The 19,591-nt window shown below is 43.0% G+C and overlaps 1 protein-coding gene across 1 annotated transcript in view; it reads right to left on the bottom strand.

Moving 5' to 3' along the window:
* The window catches only part of CACHD1 (cache domain containing 1), an 87,573-nt gene that overhangs the window by 45,764 nt on the left and 22,218 nt on the right, over positions 1-19,591 (bottom strand). The window contains exons 2-3 of the mRNA XM_058842964.1: positions 12,301-12,363; positions 4,100-4,248 (exon numbers count right to left, since the gene is read on the bottom strand). Of these exons, the coding sequence (XP_058698947.1) occupies positions 4,100-4,248; positions 12,301-12,363 (212 nt within the window). The remainder of the gene's footprint in view (positions 1-4,099; positions 4,249-12,300; positions 12,364-19,591) is intronic.

Genomic DNA, 19,591 nt, shown 5'->3' with positions numbered 1-19,591 from the left:
CTTGTTTTTCCAGCAGGGATTTCTTCCAGGATTAGAAGATGCACATCACTTGACATCCATTTTCTTTATCTCCCATCAGTTTGCTCAGAGCCCACAGCACTTTATCCATATTAACTCTGCTTGGAGCAGCCTCTTCCCCAGTGCTCCCAGCACTTCTCCAGTGCCTGGGAAAAGGAGCTGGTCCCTGGTCCCCAGGCTCTGAGCCAGGGACACAAACACAGCCTGGATGGTTGGGAAGGCACCAATTTCCACCATGTGGGAGCTTGGAAATCTCTGCTCCCTGCTCTGCCCCTGTGCCACTCCCAGAACTTCATCAGGTAGAGCTGAAAATGCCAACAGAGACATCTGGAGAAAGGATCAGCAAAAATCCAAAGGGAAACACAATTCCCTGCCCTGCTCACCCCTCCTCAGCAGCCCCTGCACGTGGATTTAGGCGTGGGATTATTTCCCTGTGCCCAAGCACATTTAGAGCCTTTGGTAAAATAGCTGAGTGTAATTTTATCAGGAAATGTTTGTTGAATTAAGGCCTTGCCAAAACCACTCGATAGCCACCGACTGTGCTGCCTCATCCACTTGGGTTTGCAAATTCCAATTTATTTCTTTTCACCGCTTTCCAAACCAAGGTGGTTCCACTGCACAGCCCTGCCTTGGAGAGGGCACAAACACACGACTGCTGGTCTTACACCAGTGAAATCAGAATATCTGGGGTACAAAACAGCAGCCAAAAGCACAGTCAGGCTGGGAATTTTAATCCAGACAGGGAATCTCACTCATTTGGGCTCTTCACTGCAAGAGCCAACACCTTGTAATGGCAATAAAATAAATACTGTCATATCTCACTACTCATTAAACAACCAATTTAAATGCCAGGTGCATTTTCTAACCCAGTTTGTGCTTTGTTAGGTCCTGTTTTCTATCATTTATTTATAGTCACCAGGTGTGGAAATATCACAGTTTATCCCAAGCAACATCAATGCTTGGATTTTCAGGAGAAATACAAGCAATAATAATTTTGTTAATGGTAACTACAAATAGAAACTGATATCATCAATCCATTTAAAATAAATAAAAATTAATAATATTAATATTAATAATGATAATAATAATATCCTTTCCCTACAGAACACCTCATCCTTCCCAAGTTAATTTTCCCCAAACCAATCCAAACTTGCAGCATTCCCAACTCAATGTCAATAATTTGGACAATAAGAGGCTGAACACCATGTGATAAACAGCCTTAAATGCTGTGGGGAAAACCTTCAAACCTACCTAAAAATACCTTAAGATAATGCACTTCTGACACTGCTCTTGCCCCAAATGTTTGCTCAAATGAAGAGGCCACGTGAGGAAACAGGCAGAAAAAAGAACACACAGAGTTCAGGAGTTGTAACACAAACATTTCACAACGTCCCAGAACAAAAACCACAGCCCTGAGGACTCAGACATGGCCAAGGCACAATCTAAGGCAAAGGATCTCATGGAAAAAGCAATTTTCACAGCCAAATCTGGGTTTTTGTCCACCTGACCTCTTCTGCAGCAGCAATTAATACTTTAACCAAAAAATTATAATTATTGTTGCTTTAACACCAACATTAAACATTTTAAACACCAAGGATAAGCTGTTACCAGCAGTAGCACATCCAATTTAACTTCCTGCAAGTGCAGGCCCCGTCAGTCCAAGAATTAAACATGGAAGAATTCAAAATAAGATCACAATATCCAGGTGAATCACTTTCTTTCCTGATATTTTAACCAAAATGAGGAATCTCCCAGAAAGGCAATGCCACAGAGAAGGAAAATGAAAGGAAGAGCAGCAGATGGGAGAGGCAGAAAGGGGAGAAAAACTGAAATGGTGGCAGAAGCATTTAGACAAATCAGGCAAGCAACAAAGCACAGAGCTAAAACTTGGGAAGTTTCAAACACAAAATACACTTTAATGTTATTTTTTTTGTCTTACAGATGATTTCCTCCAGTCAGCACCGGGTCCAATGGTCAGATATGCCTCAACCAGGTCTTGCCAAGGTCCAGAACATCCTGCAGCTGATAAATTGATCTGGGAACCATTTAATTATTGATCCAAGCAACTAAATAATGAGAATTCTATTGTAAAGCCTGCATGAGGAGCTGTGCAAACAGCAAATTCACCCCTCTGCCAGCTGTTTGTGTTTTTAACCATTTACTGGCAATGATTCTTATGCAAGCTCACCACAGGTAAAGAAATTTCTAAAGGACTTCCAAGCTACATAATTTTGGAGGACAAAGTGAAAAGGAATCCACTCAAGTTTCCAGAATAAAACCAGACTTCTCTTTTTAATGAAAAATAAGGCCACACTGAGAAGGGGGTGATAAATCCCATTTCTCCTTCCCCTCAGCCCTTGGTTGGAAGGTGTTCCTGCTGCCTGCTGATTCCTGCATGGATTTTGTGATCAGAGCACTGAGAGGTTTTCATCCTCAAAGAATTCCTGAGCCTTTTGTCCACATTGCCTGGATGTGTCAGCATTTTCCACCTTGTCCAGTAGGAACTGCACAGAGACCTCCAAACCTGTGCCCTTGGAGTCACCTGATGACCCAAATTCCCTCCCTCCCTCTCAAATGTTTTCAAATCAGACTGAAATATAAACAGTAAAAATCAGTCTGTAATCAAAGTTTGTATAAACAGGAAGTTTCTTCTTTTCAAGCCCACATGGAAGTAAATGTTTAATATGTTCAGCATTTCAAGAAAATTACTCCTATTTTACTGGAAAAATCACAGCTTCTATCACACATTTCTACAGTTAGAAAACCCAAAAGAATTCCTGCAAATATGCAGCACAACAGAAATGATTAAAGACAACCAACTGCCTGGATTTACCCTACTCCAAACTCCTGTATTTAAAACCAAACCAACCTGAACATGAACAAACCCAGTTCCCAAGCGATGGACTGGATTTCATTAAACCTCTACTATCAAACAGCAGCAGGTCAACCTGATTAAACTGGAACACAGTGCTGTTAGCATGTGATGGACTCACCAACTCGTGATTTTGGATACTTCAAAGGACAGAAAATGGTCCCATGACCAGCTTGAGGAGAGTTATTCAGGGCAAGCAGTGTCTCTGTGTAAAAACGGTGTCTTGGATCTACACAGACTTGTTTTGTACAGAACACCATGAACAAACTTTCTTTTTATTGCTTCCAGCTGATTCCCAGCTCTTGTTTAAAGCCCATCATTAAACACTGGTGTGGGAGAAATGTAGAAGAAGATGAGGACAAGATAAGAGGCACCTTTGGAGTTGTGTCCTCTCCATTTTTACCCAAAGCAGCAGAAAACTCGGGCTATTTTACAAAGAAACCCTCATTTTCTCTTGTCCTGGGTTGATTATGATGTTAAATTGTATCCCCATTCGTCCACCTAACCCAGAGACAGGTTTTATACTCTTAAAACTCCATCTGAGACTAAAAGTGAGTGGAAAAGAAGCACCGAGTCTGTTATCAGAGACTGTACTTGCTCCCCCCACATCGGGAGTTTTGACTACAGCACAGACAGACAACAAGACACAGATCGCCTTGGCTTTCCAACTAGCCGGAGCAGAGAGGTCTTCCTGGACTGTTTTCTTTCCCTTTTCTGAAACAAATCGAACCTGCTTTAGACTGGGGACTCGGGGGAGCACCGGGAGCTTGCACCCGTGGACTACCGGGAGCCCAGCCTGGGCAGCGGCATTTTCCAGCACCAGAGGGACTGATAACAGAGCAAACACCCACAGGAAAGAGACCCTCTGAAGTTTGTCATCTCTTCTGAACGGCGAGAGGTTTTGTAATTTGATATCATTCATTTTTGTGCTGGGTGGTGCTGTGCCTGTGAAATAAACAGGTTTTTTCCACTTCTCTCAGAGAAATCTCTTCCCGAACCGGTTGGGGGGTGGGGGAAAAGAGCCACGTGGGTTTGCTTCCCGGGGGGGAAGCCCCACTGGAGGTTTTCTCCTAAATTTGCCCTAAACCAGGACAAATACATTCATTGGCGCCCAACGTGGGGCACGAGAGAGTGGAAAAACCCTGTACTGATTGTATTGAAGTGGCAGATTAAATGAGAGCAGGAGGAATTGCAGAATTCCATACTCACTCCATCATGGATGGGGGGATGGTACAGCAGTCCTGGATGGCAGTCAGGGGTGAGGTGAGGTGGGCAGTGTATGAAGCTTCCACCACCTGCTTGTTCCGATTCACAACGTCCAAGTAACGGTTGAATTTCTCACGGATTTTTTTTGCCAACTGAAAAATAAAAAACAAAGTAAGAAAGTTTAAAATCAACCCAGTTTCTCTGTATTACCCTGGTCTTTATCAAGCTATTAAAACCTGTGTGAAAGACAATTGTTTTCTGATTTGTTCATTGTGCTTTTATTTTTGTGGCTTAAGCAAGAAGTCAAGTAATTAATATTGGCTGCAGCAAGGAGACTATACAAGAAAATAAAATACATTTATCATCCAGCAATGGGTGCTTTATCAGAGTTTTGCAGGATGAAAAGTGTTTTTACATCACATAAAGTTCCCTTTCAGTAAGAACTCACAGCTGGATGTGACACTGAGGGGCTTGCTCCAAGGCCTGGTAAGGGTGTGATGGAGAATAAACCAAGCCACAGTGAATTTATTGAAGTTCTTTACATGGACACTTCAGAAAAACCCAAATAATGGTGTTAGAGATGTCTCCCCCTACACAGAGCTCCTACTGCTGCAGGAGCAAAGAGCCAACAGCAAATCTCCCACTGATGAGAGCAACCTCAGGGTCCAAGGAACCCAAATAACCCCAAATATTGCCATGAATGTTTGTCTGCTCCTCAGCAGCCTCTTCATCAGGTGGAACTGCAGAAGTATTTCACCACTTCTTTCACGGAGATTTGGGCAAAATAACCACCCCAGATTTTGCTTTCCTGGGAAGCTCCATGGGCTGAGCATTGCCTGGGTGATTTTCCTCATCACAACCCACAGCTCCAACCACAAACTGAAAAATCTCTAATTGATGTCATAATACAACAGCAGGAAAATAATGACAGAAGCCTCACACCAGTGAAATTCCTCCTGAAGCCTTTTTTTGTCAGAGGTCCCCCTAAGGAAGGGACTCCTTATAAATCAGGACAAGGTTTAGAGGTTACACTCTGATTTACAAGAGCAAATTTGTCTCCTTTCAGAATGTGAAAACAAACAGGTTGTGGCCCCTCCCATACAATTCTCAGACCATTAAAAAAAATTAGGGTGCCTCACTCTGGAAATAACAAATTGGGTACTTCAGCCCTTCTTTTTAAATGCTTCTGAAAATCATTAAAAGGAAAGTGTTGGAGTCAGAGGCACAGAGAGTGTGCCCTTATCTCTGATACCTGCCTCTGACACCCAAGAAAACACTGAATTTCATAGAACACCCTGAAAACAACTGTTAAACAGAAAAACTAGGGATGTAAATGTGTAAATTAGAAAGTTTCTTAAGTCACTGGGTGAAAAAGTTAAAGTTTAAACTAGTTTAGAAAACAGAAGACAAGATGTAGGGTTTAAAGTGCTGTCTCTTGTCCTTCTTTCTTCTTCATCTTCTTCTCCTGGAGGTTTTTGGGTAGCAATGAGTGATTGGATAGAGAATGATGCACTGCAGCACTCAGGTGTTGGGTCATTAAGAAAAATAATTAACTTGGCATTTGTTAATTGGGTAAATGGACATATAAAAGACCTTGAAGAAGATCTTTGTTAGCCATTTTGCACCTTTCTTAGTGCACATAACTCCTTGTACCTTGTATATATGTAATATAGATAAAAGAAGAATAAACAACCAAGTCTGAAGGAGAGAAAACTTCTTCTCTCTCATCAACCTCAGTCCAAGGGGGAAAAGAACCCAACCACAAATGTCCTATCAAGACAGAGAAGTAAAATGAATTATTTTTTTTCCAGCAAATGCTTCCAATCTGGTGTGATTTGAGGGCTGGTGGTGGCCGTGGCACCTCTGCCCTCTCCATGCCAGGCAGATTCCGGGTGCTGGGAAGGGCTGAGCCTGCTGGGACACATCCCAGGCTGTTGGAGTGACTGTGCTGTCACTAAGAGCTCGTTTGTGTCCCTTCATTAGGCACTTCACAAGGAGCCTGCCTAATGAGTGCCAGGGAAAATGGGAAAAATCTGTGGCTGCTCCTAAACACAGTTACCAGGAGGCCTCAGGTTTTACAGGGAACATTTACTGAGACTTTCACTCCCAGTCTTTCATCAAAGGGAGGAATTGTTGAAATGGATCAGGCTTTTTTTTAATGTATTTAATAATCAGCCAGACACATCCCAAATGAAAGAATCATCTCAAAGCAACAGACAGAGGTGTTGAATAATCAGAAATAACGTTTTGCATTTCTGCCAACTTTTTTTTTTGGCGTTTCTGCTGCTGCTTTTGTGCACTGGGAAACAGCCCTGGATTTTCCAGATGCCCTGGACTAACAAATGTCTCTCCTAACTCTTAGCAACAGGCCATTTAGTCAGGATTGACTTGGTTCTGTGAGGAAGGAGCCTCGCTGATAGCAGCGCTGCTCTGCCTCCGCTGTTCCCTGGGAATGCTGCGGCTCCAGGACACGTCTCCAAGGAGCACAGGTTTAATAGGACCCCGCTCAAATGACTTGCAGAATTACACCTAATTAGTTCTGGGGAATGATTTATTGCCAAGGCACCAGAGGACTGCTAATGGGCTCCTCCATGTTAGACATCCAGAGCTATTAAATTGCTCCCAGTTGTTAAGATAATAAGCTATTGGGGAGATCCTTTCCTGGTTTCCAGTAAACTTTCTTTTTGTCAGGCTGTAACCCTCCAATGTGTTCTTTACAAGTGGATTCTCCTGGAGAGTCTCAAACAAACACAAGCCAAGTTTCCTAAATCAGAGCCCTCAGATTTGGTGAGGACAAAGTTCTCCTCTCATTCTGGGCAAATGAAATGCCAAGGTAAACCAGATTTGTGAATCTGAGATTTCTCTCTTGGTTTCCCTACCTGAAATTAGGAAGTTTGCAGAGCATCATCAGCAGTCATAAAACCATCACAGGGCCCCAGAACAAAAGGCTTCTGGTTTGGAATCAGGGCTGCTCTCTGATAAATGAATGCTGTACAAGCTGAGGGCTCGGTGTTGATGAGTTTTCACCTTCTAGGTTGAACGATAAAAGCGCCCCAGAGCCTTTGAATTTCACCCTGCTGTGCTGAGTCTAAAGATCTGACAAATCTGTTTTTCAGAAGATCCTGTACTTCAGAAGCTGACAAAAAGCAAATGCTTTGTTCCCAAACTGTGTCTCCCAAGGAAAAACCTCTGAATGGCTCCAAGTCATCCTGTTGTTTTTCTGAAATGGGATCCAGCGCCTCGGCTGGGGCAGGGAGTCAAGTGCGTGTCAGCAAGGAGGGATCTGAAACCTCCCAGAGCTCCAGACACCAATCCCTGCCCATGGCTGGAACAAATGACTTTGTCTAATCTAAAGAACTCTAAAAATATTGTCCTCTGATAACAAGACAATGCTCCCAACAATCCAAAGCACTTCAAAACCAGCAAACTCAATAAAGTCACCAAGGGCAAGATGATCCAAAAAGAATTTTCTGTTGAAAATTTCTTCAAATGAATAAACTGTGATAAGAAACTGAGGGTAACACACCAATGAAGTACTGGAAACAAATGGTTCTAATTCATCAAATTGAGAAGTATCACCCAGATGAAACCTAACAAAACAAACTTTTCTTTCATAGCTGGGCTTCACTTCCCTCCCAAACTTTATTCCCTTTGCAGGGTGATGCACTCAGCTGCTGGAGCCTGTCACAGTAAAAGCTGCAGGCTTAAATCACCTTCTCCTCTTTCTAAATAAAAACCTGAAGTTTTTATCCAACACATACCCTGCTTTTTTTTAACCTGCCTGGAGCTGGAGAGCTGCTGGATGCTGATGGATGCCAGACCCACACTGGTTACAAAACCTCCAAAGTAGAGAAAGAGAGATAACAAATAATGAAAGGACAGAACACTGAACTATGAAACCCTGCTTACATAATTGTTGAAGCATTTTTAAGGCAAACTGGGAAATTGTGTCCCCAGTCAGGCACAGAAAAGGGACAGGGGTGTTCCACACCTGAGTGGGTACCAAGTGTGACAGACATTTCCTGCTCCCACAGAAATGCTCCAATTCACCATTTTAATGGAGACTGAAATCAATCTGGATACTTTGAGATTGACATAAAATATTATTATCCTACACAAAGTGCTCTTCACCTCATCTCAAAAACAACAGCAAGGGGAAGCCTCCGTGGGCACTTTTCAGATTTCTCTGTTTTCTCCTTAATTTTAATAAACAAAACAATAAGCAGTGAGTGCTGTCTGTGAACAATGCTGCCATTAGCTCTGTGTTCCCTGGATTTCCTCTGGCAGCTGACACGCAGCCAAAGCCCTTGGGTTTGCAGACAGGTTGGACTGTAACACCTGTTTCTATTACTGCAGCACCCCTGGGTAATGCACTTCAATTGTCACCATCTCCACTGACAACCTTTCATCACAACATCACTGAGCTCCTCTAATTCTCCCTGAGACATTTCCCTCATTTGCATCGTTCCCTCGAGCTTTTTTTTTTAAAGCTTCTTCCCCCTCAAAGCTCCACAGCTCTCAAGACTTCCCTTTGCTGGGAGCTCTGAGGGAAAGCAGAGCTCCGAGGTGAGGTTTTATTTCTGGCTGTAGCTTGAAAGACAAGGTATTTTTCATGTTTCCAAGGCTGTATATAAAATATGCATCAGTGGGGTTGACAGGCAGGGATGCCAGGAAGGACTCACAGCCAGGGATTTAACACTGTCAAGCTCCTTGGATAGGATTGCTTACACATGGAAGAGTTGAGTTACAATTTTGAGGTTTAAATTCCCTCTGTAAACCAGAAAAATCTGGAAAAAAAGCACCTCTCTCCATCACCCACCAGGCATTCATCCTGCTGCTCCATCACAACCGTGCATCCATGGATTCCTAGCCTAGGAAACTTTTAATGTTATTTATTTTTAAATAAATGTGTGGCTCTTGAAGAGAGCACTGGTTTTGTATCAGCCCTGAAGAGCCAGAGGCCAGCAGGGACATGGATCAAGGAAGGATCACAGAATCACCTCCAGCTTCATCCCACACCTCTGTTTTAACGGATTCCAACCATCCATGGAATCCTGGAATGGGAATTGGGTTGGGAGGGACCTTAAGGATCATGGGCAGAGACACCTCCCATTATCCCAGGGTGCTCCAGCCAGGGATCCAGGGGCAGATGCAGCTTCTGTGGCCTCCCCACCCTCACATGGAGGAATTTCTCCCTAAAATCCCACCTAAACTTCCAACTCAAGTCCATTCTCCCCTGTGGAATGTCCCCTTTCCTGCTTCTCTGGATGACACTGAAAATCTATTTCATTATTGCAATCAGGGTGCAGGAAACCACTTTCCAATGTTCATTTTGTCACGGAAACCAGCACTCATTTGAGGTTTTCTACTGGCCAGTACCTTTGGCAAAGCTTCCCAAGATTTATTCCAAGGAAGATGTTAAACAGGATGCACAGCAAAAGCTAGAGAGAGGGCCACAATTCCTGACTCATTCTGGAAGTACATTAAACACAGATAATTGCCTTTTATTGTGAGGCTCACGATTCATTATTGTGTGTGAACACGCCACTTTTCACAGCCAGGGAACGTGTTGTGCTCCACAGCTAAATGTAATTTTTTCAGCACATTTCACATCTATTTCCTCCCCAAAGACTTCTTTGCCCAGTCCAAAACCAACCAAACTAAAAATCCAACATGGTCTGAGATTTTCAAGCCTTTTCTCCTCAAAGCTGGGAAATCTACTCCTGCTTGAGAGCATTTCAGCCTCTCTCCTCCGTGGAGCCCAGATCCCTTCTCTCCACATCACAGAAAGCAGATGTCTGGCAGGACACTGAGCACACACTGACTTCCTTGGAATCAGCTAATGTAGATTTTCCCCTCATAAAACTCCTCCTTTCCCACTTTATTTACATCACTAACTCACACCACTGCATTCTCATATCATATAAGAGTTCTCTGATACTCAAATAACTCACAGGGAAGGAATCCAAGTTATTTTTGGCCATTGTCATCCCGTTTTTAATAACCTATTCAAAACAGAAAAGGTTTTATCTGTCAGGTACGACAGTAATTCTATAACTGCAGACCTTAAAAGTGTAACCAGTTCAATGCTGAGAGGTAAAACCGCTCCTTGTGTGGCACAAAGAAAGCCAAAGGTATTGAACAGTTAGGCCAGCTGGAGTTTTTCACTTTTTCAATAAACTGAGAGTCATTATTTACATGGTTTGGTATAAAAAAACCACCCCTCCCACTACAATTCAGTGCTCTGCCAAAACAAAACAATCCCAGCTGACATAAAACTGTCATTAATTGCCTTTGGATATCAGTTGCTATGAAAATGTTAATGAATGACCAAAGCAGAAATGAGATTTCTCTGGCAGGGGATTTCATTTGCTTACATTTGTTTGCCTTTGCTCAAGATGATCCCATTCAATGTTCTGCTCTTATAAAATTCAGGTTGTGTTGCTGGGGATTCATTAGGTCTAAAAGACTTGGTTATTAATGAACCAGAAGTGCTCAATTATTCTTCCATCCACTTCACTGTAGAGCTTTTAACCACAGTAATTACACTTTACCAGAGCCCTGTTTTCTCCCCTGACAGCTCCAAATCCATCACCCCACCTCCAGTGTTTGGACAGCCCTTTAAATCCACTTGGGATGAACAAGGACATCTGCTCTGGGGAACAAGGACTGTCTTTTCCACAGCACAGAATCTGTAGTCAGGACTTCAAAGAAGTTTTAATCCAGTTTCTTGGTTTCCCAAAAACACTTTTGCCTTTCAAAAGCCATCTGATACATCTGATCCAGCCCACATGGCCCTTCTGTGGTGCACAGACCACCCAGGAACATTCCTGGAAATGCTGCACAGCACAGAGCCAGAGAACCCATCCTGTGGGATGTCGGGATGGTTTGGGATTTAAATCGTTAAAATCATGGTGACAATTACACTGCCATGGTCCCTCTGCTTCCAGGCACACTTACAGGGAAACCAAAGCCTCCAGGAGGCTGGAAAGAATCTGGAGCCCCAGGAGAGGCTGAGGGAGCTGGGAAAGCTCAGCCTGGAGCAAAGGAGGCTCAGGGGGAATTTCTGGCTCTGCACAAGGGGACAGCCGGGGGGATTTGGGATCTGCTCCAGGAATAGGGACAGGGGAGGTTCAGATTGGATATTTGGGAAAATTCCCTCATGGAAAGGGTTGCCCAGCCCTGGAGTCCCTCCATGTGGATGTGGCACTTGGGGACATGAGGTGACCTTGGCAGTTCTGGACTCAATGGTCTTAAAGATCTTTTCCAATCTAAAATTTCTTTATGATCCCATTTGAACCAGCTCTGCTTTGACTTTTTCCTCAGTAAAAAAATTTAAAAAGTCTGGAAATGTCAGCATTTCCAGGAAGCACAACTTGGAGTGTAAATTATTTCTGCATTCCATGTTTGAATCCACACAAACACACCATGCACTGACCTGCTCTGGAAAACCACAATGGGGCTACCTGCAGGGCTGAGCAGCAACTCCCTCCTCCCCTGGGAAAGCCCCACTCTGAGCAGCTTCTGTTTTTTCTGAACATTAAAACTGGTTTGATAGGGGTCTAGGAAGGCCAGGTTACTCCTGAAGTTTGAGTAAGTCCATGCTTAAATTGAGAAGAAAAGCTGGTTCTTTTTTTCATTTCTTTGACCAAAACCCATCCCCTTTACCACAAACTGGTACTTTAATTTCTGCAAGAATAAAACATGACCTATTTGATATGTTTGAAAACTGATCCAAAATTAATTTTAAAAATATTCACATGTATTAAAATGCAAACTGTCCATGTATTATCTCAATGTCAAATTGAAAATTAAATGTTGAAATGTGTTCCTGTAAAACCTCTCAAAAGTACAAACACACCTGTGATGCACCAGGCTGTAGCTGTCCAGTATTTCCACATCATAATAATATTAATGGGTTTACTTTGAATTTGAAATTTAAAAAGAGACACTTCCAACATGAAAACCTGACAATTAATGAGGCTCCTTTTGTTTCTGAGGGACAGCCCCACACCAAACAGATGGAAAAGCTTTTCATGGCAATGCAAAATTCTCAAAAGCAGCATCAGCACATGCAGCCCATCCCCATTTATGTCCCATTCCACTGGCTGTGATCTGAGGTTAGAAAAGGGCCACAAATCCAGACAGAAAGAATTCCCTGAGCTCACTCTGCCAGTGAAACTGGGAAGGGGTTTTGGTCTCACCTGTTGAACTTCGCTCTCTCCATTCGATATTTTCTCTGTGTACACGAAGGAGTTGAATATCCTCTGCAAGATAAAACCAGAAAAGATGTGTGAGAGGCTTTTTTGTCATGAATGTCACAGGAAAGCAGCTCCAAAAGGTGGATGGGTGAGGAAATGGGGTGAGAGAAGGACCTGGGGAGTCTCCCAATGCCAGGTTTCCCAAAGGGAATTATGTCTCCATGGGGGGATCTGCATGGAAAGGTTGGCTTTGGAAGGCAAAGACATAACAGGGTTTTTCTCCAAACATCTGCTTATTTACCAAACTGACATGAGGTGCTAAAAATAGTTCCACGTGCAGACTATGACCCTTCTTCTGCTAAACATTTAACCCAATATATCAACTTTTAAAAGTACTTATTTCCAACTAAAACATGAGGGGCTGGGAGCCAAATTTAGACAAACTTAATATGTGGAAAAGAGACAAGTGAGACTTGATTTGAACACAACCAGATCAGCCTCCTTAATAACAAAGGAAATAAAAAAGTTATATCAGAAGATAGAAACGAGAGCTGTGTCCTCCCGTGGGAAGCTCAGTTCACAGGAATTTTACAGAAACAGAGGAAAAAACACTCAACACTTTGTTATATTCTGCTTCCAGACTGAAAAATAAGACTGGAAAGATTTGGGGTTATACCAACAGCACTGCTAAAAAGTTTGGCTGATCACCTAAGCTTGTCTTCCAAGATCTCTCACTTCCAAGGACAGCTTTCCCCTTGGGGACAGTGGGGTCATCCCCACTGCAAAATGTACAGTATCCCTAAAATATTCCTAATATTCCTAAAATATTGATACCAGTGGTCTCAGTAGCTGCAACAGCAATAAATGGAGGTTATTTAGGCTGTTAGGACATTTCTCCAGGAGAGCTGGGATTTCCCAGAGGGAATGGATCCCACTTCTGGCAGTGCTGAGTCGCACACGTGACACTGCAGCTGGCAAAGGACAGGGATTCCTCAACACCCTGGATCGTGTTATCAGCACTAACAACTGCAACTACTAAAAAGTCCAGATTTCATCCCAATTCATCTCCCTGACAACTCTGGGAGTCCACAGCTCCAGGAGTTTTTTGATGCAGGTTCAGCTGATTCCCTCCCAGCACAGTTAGTGACTGGCAAAACCAGCCTGGAAAATCCTTTTGGTGCGCTCACCATCATCACTTCCCCTTATCCCTCTCCTCCTGAGGACTTGAGGAATTTCAAAAATGCAAACTCTTCATTCTGAAGAAGCATTTGGAAGGGCAGCAATAAATCTCCTTGGCTAACAAGGCTCAGAGAGCCAAGAAGGGGGAAAAAAACAAGGTACCTACTCTTAAAAGCTGCCTGTACATCGAGACTTCCTCCTCATCGAGACTTTTGTTTAAAGTTCTGCTTGGGTACTTTAACTACAAACATGTTGGCTTTTTTTTTTTTTCCTCCCTCATGAGATGAAAAGATAAGTTAAACATCAGAAGGAAATACATTAAAGCATGTCATTTTGATGCAAAATGTTTTAAATGAATTGAATTTTTCTGTCCACGCAGCGTTTAGTGTGCAGACATCAAAAGGAATGAGGAGGAAATCAACTGTCAGCTCCTGAGAATGGAGTTTTCTGTCCCTGACACAAAGCTGACCCTTCTTCAACCCTTCTCACATGTAGCCCATTTATGAACTTGCAAAATAATGCCAGAGAACATCATCCATGGTTATGTAAGAGTCACAGTGCCTGCAGGGATTTATTTGGCTTGGTTTTTAACCTATTTTTGCTTGATTTTGAATTAACTATTTTCTTTAAAATGCTCTGGTATATTCTGATGTTTTAATTAAAAGCACTGTGCATGGCAGAGAGAGGGAAGCAGGAATTTCTCTGTCAAACTAAGATAACGAGTAAACAAACAGTAAAAATCAAGAAGGATAGAGAATCCAACCCCGAGGCTACACATGAACTGCTCAGCCCCTGCCTGGGTCCAGTCCCTACTCGAGATATCTGCTCCCTACTTAAAGAATTCCTGGGCACAATTCCACCCCAGGGCTAAAAAAACCAAACATCTTTAATTTCACTGACTTAGAAGTGCCCTGACTTTAAGCAGAGAATCAGAGCTAAGTGGCAACCTCAAATGAAGATGAGGGAACTTCACAAGTCAGCCCCACACACAACGTCAGGAAAACAGTCTAAATATTTAGGAGAGCTTGCCCTGCAGTTTACAGAGCCCATTAGCATCTGGATTTCATTCTTCCCACCCCGCTCGTTAATTGGCTCTGTGGAGCAGATGGCAGCAGGCTCAGCTCCCCCACACAACAATCCCAGAACAATCCCAGCCGTGGGTACAGGGATGCATGTCTGGAGTTATCTGCCAGAATCCAGCGCCTCTCGCTCTCCCAACGAGGGAAGGCTGTGCTGGATCAGTATCCAGACCTTCCTCTGGATCAGCATCCAGCCTTTCCTCTGCATCAGCATCCAGACCTTCCTCTGGATCAGCATCCAGACCTTCCTCTGGATCAGTATCCAGACCTTCCTCTGCATCAGCATCCAGCCTTTCCTCTGGATCAGCATCCAGCCCTTCCTCTGGATCAGCATCCAGCCTTTCTTCTGGATCAGCATCCAGATCTTCCTCTGGATCAGCATCCAGCCCTTCCTCTGGATCAGCATCCAGCCTTTCCTCTGGATCAGCATCCAGCCTTTCTTCTGGATCAGCATTCAGCCTTTCCTCTGCATCAGCATCCAGCCCTTCCTCTGGATCAGCATCCAGCCTTTCCTCTGGATCAGCATCCAGCCTTTCTTCTGGATCAGCATCCAGATCTTCCTCTGGATCACCTTCCTCTGCATCAGCATCCAGCCCTTCCTCTGGATCAGCATCCAGATCTTCCTCTGCACCAGCATCCAGACCTTCCTCTGGATCAGCATCCAGACCTTCCTCTGGATCACCTTCCTCTGGATCAGCATCCAGCTTTCCTCTGGATCAGTATCCAGCCTTTCCTTTGGATCAGCACCCAGCCTTTCCCCAGCTCAGTTTCCAGCCTTTCCCATGTCTCAGCATCCATCCCTTCCCCAGCTCAGCCTTTTCCCTTGAGCTGCTCCTCCACCAGACATGGAATATCTCTGTCTCCACCAGCACTCCCAACATCCCAGCACATCCTCACACAACCTCAAGCCCTCAAATGCCACCTTATTTTCTTTTCCTTCATTTGCCTTTGTATGCAGTAATTAACTGGGAAAAACCTCTTTATTTTCACATCCAGGTGGAACTACCCCAGTGCTGTCATTGAAGCAATGTCTCCTTTCCAACACTAAAAAAACAGTTTTGGAGAGTTTGATTTATCCTGACATTTCCAAAACAGCAAGAGGACAAATGGAAATGGCCTTAAGCAGAGACAGGAGATTAAGGTTAGATATTGGAATATTTTTTTCACTGTTTTTGGGGTCAGGCATTGGTTTAGATTGCTCAGGGAGGTGGTGGAGTCCCTGTCCCTGGAGCTGTTTGGATCTGGAGCTGGGAGATGTTTTAATGGTTCCAGTAGGGGTGGGTCAACAGCTGGACCTGATGATGTTAAAAGTCTCTTCCAACCCTGATGATGCTCCAATTCTACCATTTTAAATCTTCCTAAAGATTCTTTTGGGATTATTCAGGCACTGGAGAGCACCAGTCTGGCTGTACATGCAGCTCTCTGCTCAGCTTTAGGCTCAGTGCTGCTGCCAGGGGCTGAGCACAAAGCCCTGACCCATCCCTGGGGCCTCTGGCAACACCCAAATCCTGGGCACATCATTCCTGCTCCATCATTCTCCTGTCTGCCTCCACAAACACAAGCCTAGAGAAAATCCTGGCATGTCCTGGATCCCCACCTGGAGATCCATCAGAGCTGCTCAGGAAAGCCGGGAGATGTGGCCCCAGAGCCTGCAGGGGATGCCCTGGCTGGAGTCCTGAGGTTTATTTTCCAAACACACATTCCCAAAGTATCAGGCTCCTGCTTTCCTAAGCTCTTCAAGTACCTGACTGGGTCAAAGCACTTGAAGCTTCCTAGGAAATTCTTCTGTGGCACCTCCATCTATCCTTTAATGACTCCAACTCCTGGCTTTTAGCTTTGGACAGCAGGACAAATATTTGATGAGGGAGATAAATCAGGAAGTAATGAGAGGATTCAGGAGCTGGGACAGGGAAGATTTGGGTCACCAGTGTTTAATGCCTGGCACAGGTGGGGTCTGACAGTGATGGATGGGCCCAGCACCCAAAGCACATCTCAGGGTAGGATGGAGTCAGGTTTCCACCAAGCCAGAGATAAGCTTGAGTTTAGCTTTGTGGTGTCCCAAAAAATCCACTTCAGAGACTTTTATTTAACTGAAACTGAAGGCAACTCAGTTTTAAATACGAGAGAAGACCCTAAACCAAGCACAGCATAAAAAGTAAAATATTAAGTGGCTCATCCCCTCAGTTCCTCAGAATTAAAATGTACTGCAGCAAGAAAAACACTTCTGAAAGGCCCAGTCTGACAACACAGCATCAACACAAACAGAAAGAGCCACCAGCCCCAAATCTCCAAGGTCCCCAACCAAACACAAGCACCAACAGCTCTGCAGAACACTCAACCATTTGCACTTCACTTTATTTTTCAGACAAGCCACGAATCCATCTCCCTGACAACAAAAATAACATTTTTTGAGACAAAGAGAACGAGGGAAAACAAACACGGGATTAGGAAAATAGCCACTGAGCTGTAAATATATTGAAGCTGCTTCACCATCCATACAAGTGATTTAAAAAATGAAGAAAAAAACAAACACCCATCTTTCAGCAGGTTTAGGGCACTTAGCTGTTACCTATTTGGGTAAGGACTCAATGATAAAAATCATTTTAAAATAAAACAATTTTACAAATAATTTAAAATAAAACAAAATAATAAAATTTTTACATAATTAAATAAATAAATATTATTTAATTAATTAAATAATAAAATAATTTTAATAAAATTAAAATATAGGCAGAATTAGCTCAGCAGGGCTGTGATACTTTTTAAAATTCAACCAGCCCCTAACCAGGGTCTGGTTCCTGCTTGAAAGGTTAATGTTTTAAAAAGCAGTGAGCAAACAAATATCCAACAAATCCTTTTTCTGCTGGGACTCTCCAAGTGAGGTTGTTTTCAGGGAAACCTGTGGCTTCTGCCTGGAGTTTATTTTTGCAGTGTCTGAAGCCATCTCGTGTTCTGTTTTGTTACCATTTTCTAAAACCAAGGAACATTAAATAGAAGCTTCCCAGGAGATCGGGGACATGCTCCGTGTTTTCCTCCAGGAATTTCCACTGAGACATGGAAGGAGCTGAAGTGAATTGGAGGAAAACACAGGGAAAGGCAAATCCAGTGGGATGGGAACACTGAGGGCTCAGATCTGAAAGGAATATCCCAACACCACCCTACAAATGCCTTTCTCCTCCTGTGAGTTTGAAAAAAAACCTGTGTTTTCAGAAGGGATTTAACTAATTAATGCTCTTTCTCGTTACATTATTTGTAGAGCAGCCACAGACACCTGAATCAGAGAGAAAAGTGATGCTGAGCTCAGCTCAGCCTTCACAGGCTTGGAAATTAGAACTTTCCTAATTTGTTTCTCTAATTAAAGCCTCTAATTCACTTTTCTAATCAATTGTTTTAATTAATCATAAGCAGTGTGATTTTCACTTTAGCCAGTACGTAGCTACCTTTCTTCTCAGACTGATATTATTGGATTTTGATTGGAAAATCGCTAAAATTTGAAGTTTTGCTGAACTAACCCTGATGAGCTTCAATGAGGCTGAAAACTGGACACCTAAAACTCAGATTTTATATCCCTCCAAGGAAATGTTGCAGAAAGCAGAAGGTAAAGAAGAGCCTAACAAACTCCCTGTCTGGGAAAAAGACAGTAAAAAGACTGAAAAATGTGGATTTATTAGCATGAGAAGTGAGAAATCAATAACCAGCAGAGCACAGAACACTAATTAATAAAGAGAATTATGTAAGTTAGAACCAGTGAACACTGCAGGTTCATAACACACCTTTTGGGTGCACACACTCCCCAATATTTAAGATTTTAAGTGGGAAAACATCATCTCCCTTCCCATTTTTTCTTTTCATGAAGATTGCTCATCAAGTCCCTAATTAGGAGTCAAGCTCCCACCAGCTTCCACCAGGAGCTCATCACATTTCTGCAGCACTGGAACAAACTCTGGGCAACACAGGAGAACTGGGATTCAAGTTTGGTCTTAATTTTGATGGCCAAAAACATCTCAGTGAACATTTATGTATCCCACAGGATCATTTCAGGCCTCAGAGGGGAGATGGGGAATGGGCACAACATTGAAAAGAAACAAAGTAGAGCACAATTTGTAGGAATTTGTTCCCTTGGAAAACTCCTGGCATTTGCAAGGAGAAAAAACTCTGGAAAACTGAGTGAATACCAAAAAAATACAATCAGGAACCAGTGGAGTTTTTTGTCTTCTTTTTCAAGGGACCAGAGAAGAGGAAGGGGAAAAGAGTGAGAGGGGAAAATGCCCCAAGAAAATGAGTTCCACATGTTCAAGAGATTATTCATTTAGCCAATGTAACTTGACTAAGGTTATTCTCCTGACAATGTGTATGGCAGAAAAAAAGAAAGTCATGCTACCCAACCCTTAAAATACAAAGCAGATGGGTTTCTCAATGGCATTGGATTTCTTCTCCCTACACTTATTCCTCATTCCAGCCTCTAAGATGTAAAACTTACAATATTTCTGTGGTTTTTTACAGGTTGAGAACGTTTTGATTATTGAATTGTTTTCACCTTACTGCATTCTGTTAGTCCTTTTCCTTTTAAGAGAACCTAAAATTGAGCATTTAAAAGGAGCAAAATTGAGCAGAGCCTTCATTCTATTGGGAGAACTCTGGGTTTCAGTTTTCTGCTTTGCTTTCAAACTCATGTCAAAATGACTAAAAATTGGATAAAATTTTAAGCAGCAGCCCAAGACTTGTAAACAGCTGCAAGCCTAGAGCCAGAAGGGTTTGATAGCACTTTAGTGTAATTACTCTGCTTGTCCAATTTGCTCATGAATACAATGTACAGCAAGTCTGCAGAAAAAACATGCATCAATTGATGTAACATTCCAGCCAGGATTGTGTAATTTTATAGTAAAGCCAGGAAAAAATCCCAGAGCACAAAGGGACAGACACACCAAGATTGGTGATTGTTTCCTGATCACTTTTACATAATTAAGGCAGAGGCTGATGGGGTTTTTGCTTGGAGAAATGCTGCAGCACAGGAACTTGAATCTGAAGAAAACAAT

This window comes from Poecile atricapillus, chromosome 7, assembly GCF_030490865.1.
Source record: "Poecile atricapillus isolate bPoeAtr1 chromosome 7, bPoeAtr1.hap1, whole genome shotgun sequence".
Taxonomy (NCBI): domain Eukaryota; kingdom Metazoa; phylum Chordata; class Aves; order Passeriformes; family Paridae; genus Poecile; species Poecile atricapillus.
Note: the sequence above shows the minus strand (reverse complement) of the source record. Positions and strands in the feature narration are given on the sequence as shown.